The sequence below is a fragment of the Lagopus leucura genome, unplaced genomic scaffold (genome assembly GCF_019238085.1).
Source record: "Lagopus leucura isolate 7727_CA_CO unplaced genomic scaffold, USGS_WTPT01 34149-0_obj-0_obj, whole genome shotgun sequence".
NCBI classification, from domain to species: domain Eukaryota; kingdom Metazoa; phylum Chordata; class Aves; order Galliformes; family Phasianidae; genus Lagopus; species Lagopus leucura.
The window spans coordinates 923-3,328 of record NW_024965637.1 but is presented as its reverse complement, the minus strand read 5'-3'; the positions used below and the strand labels follow the sequence as shown (position 1 = coordinate 3,328).

The 2,406-nt window shown below is 59.3% G+C and overlaps 1 protein-coding gene across 1 annotated transcript; it reads left to right on the top strand.

Annotated features, from left to right (window-relative positions):
* The first annotated feature begins 234 nt into the window (after positions 1 to 234).
* On the top strand, positions 235 to 1,264 carry ID3 (inhibitor of DNA binding 3, HLH protein). Its single transcript, XM_042892725.1, has 3 exons — positions 235 to 705; positions 814 to 885; positions 1,158 to 1,264. Exons 1-2 carry the CDS (start codon positions 385 to 387, stop codon positions 868 to 870), a joined length of 378 nt encoding a protein of 125 aa, XP_042748659.1. The 5' UTR covers positions 235 to 384; the 3' UTR covers positions 871 to 885; positions 1,158 to 1,264.
* The last annotated feature ends 1,142 nt before the right edge of the window (positions 1,265 to 2,406 follow it).

The following is a 2,406-nucleotide window of genomic DNA, read 5'->3' as shown; positions in this document are numbered from 1 at the left end:
GGGGGGGTTGGGGTGATGCCGTGGGGTGGGATGGGATCAGCGCGGCTGTGTCCCCTTGTCCCCACGGGGCCACCAAGGGTCATCGGGGAGGGGGGGGAGGGGGGAGCGGAGTTCCTTTTGCTTCATTTACATGAATGGGTGGGGCTTGGCTGGTCGTTTGCATATAAGGGGGAGTGACTTGTCGTTATTTGCATACAATAGGGGCGTGGCCAATGGGCTGCCCATATAGACGGCCGCGCCGGGCCGTCCCACCCCCAGTGCGGCAGCGAGGTTCGGGTGCTCGGAGCAAGAGGGGGTCGGAGGAGCCGGGAGCGGAGATCCGAGGGGTGAAGAAATACTCGGTGGTCCCACGCTCTGCCCCATCGGACTCAACATCCCCACACCATGAAAGCCATCAGCCCGGTGCGGTCGGTCAGGAGCTGTTACGAGGCCGTTTGCTGCCTCTCGGAGCAAAGTTTGGCCATCGCTCGCAGCAGCAACAACAAGAGCCCGGCGTTGGAGGAACCCATGAATCTGCTGTACGATATGAACGACTGCTACTCCAAATTGAGGGAGTTGGTGCCGGGCATCCCGCAGGGCACCAAGCTGAGCCAGGTGGAAATCCTCCAGCACGTCATCGATTATATCTTCGACCTGCAGATCGTGCTGGAAGAGGGGGCCAAGGGGCGAGACCACTCCTCGGAGGCCACCCTGCTGTCCCTGAAGGTATGGGGGTGTTTTTTCCCTATGGGGGAGTGGGTTGAGGGGGGGCTCGGATAGGAAGGGGCTCTCTGGGTGCTGCCACAGCCCTGACCCTGTGCCCGCTTTCTGCAGGCAGCCGAGCTGGCCTCCGAGCTGTGCTCCAAAGACGAGAGAAGTTTGTGTCACTAACGCCTCCTCCATCAGGTGAGTGCCACCTCCATCCTGGGAACCCCAAAACCCTCAGCACGACACCGCCGTACCCCAAAACTACCCGCACCCCTTTGGTACCCCCGTACCCCAAACCCATCCCGTACCGCTCCTCCCAACTCCTCCCCCCTTTGGCACCGCTGTACCCCAAACCCACCCCGCACCGATTCCCCCTTTGGCACCGCCGTACCCCGAACCCGCACCGCTTCCCCCCCCCTCCTCCCCAGTTGCCCAATTCTCTCTATAATCGCTCTTTTCTTCTTTCCCAGTGCCAATTAGCAAACACGCACCGACTGTCGGTTCCCGGAGGTAACGAGCCGCTTCCTGCACGGCGCCGGGGCGGCTGCGGCCCCCATCCCCACCACCCCCCCCCCCCCCCCCCCCCCTCGTGGCGGGCTCTGGGGCTGCGGACCCCCCCGTGCTGTGCTATGGGGCTGCACCCACCTCCCCTCACCTCGGGGGTGCCTTCAATACCCGACAATATCCAGAAATCGGGAGAGATGCGGCTGCTGAACCCCAACCGGAGCGACTTCATGGAGCGGCGCTCCCCAAAAATCCCGGCTTTCTTTTAGGACTTTTTCTCCCCCCTCAGCCCCCCGTTTTCTTTAGGACTTTTATTATTATTTTTTTTGTTTTCCAACCCGCTGATAAAAACGAGACACTTTCTTCGATAGACTGGTGAAGATGCGGTTGTCTGTATATTTTTGGATTATAGTGAAGCGAGTCCTTTGTAAAGGTGTTTAATGGGGGGTGGGGGGGAGGGGGGTGGATAGGGAAGGGGGGGTTGAGGGCGGTTTTTGTGGGGAGGGGTCCTCAGACGCGAACCAAACTCTGGGGCCACGGCCTCGTGTATTGTGGAGCTCTATACTAGAGTATAACGTTTGTACCTTTTGTGCAGGAAGGTGAATTTCTGCGGACATGCCTTGTACTTGCTTTATAAACTTTTTATAAAAGTTACCGTTTTTATGTAATAAACCTTGTCTCAGTGCCTGTGCTTTTACCCCCCCCCCTTCTTACCCCCCCCAATCCCCTCCTTGGCCAAACCCCGCTGCCACAGGATCCTAACTTCTAGGGTTACGGTAGGAATCTCATTAATTGTTTAATAGCTTTGAAATGTCAGCTCAGGTATGGGAGGAATTAACCCCCGGCTGCCGTCTCCCAGCAGAGGTGTCTGCCAGCTATTTTGGGTGCTGCTCTCCTTATCTGATATGGAAGCTGTGGAGGTGCCCCCCCCCCCCCCCCCCCCCCCCCCCCGACCTTTGCGGGCCCCGGGGGGGGGGGGGGGGGGGGGGCTTTTTTGGGTCTTCTGCCTCAACTCTGAGCAGTGCTGCTGCATCTCCCTGCTGAGGTATTCTGGGGATGCTGCTCTGAGGTGGGGGGGCTGTGTGACATTCTTCCCCCCCCCCCCCCCCAAAAGGAAGGGATGCTCATGGGATGCAGCTGCTTCTGATTAAAGCTGCTCAGTGCTGTGCTATTCCATGGGGGGAAGCTGGAGGTGCCCCACATCTGTCCTGGTCC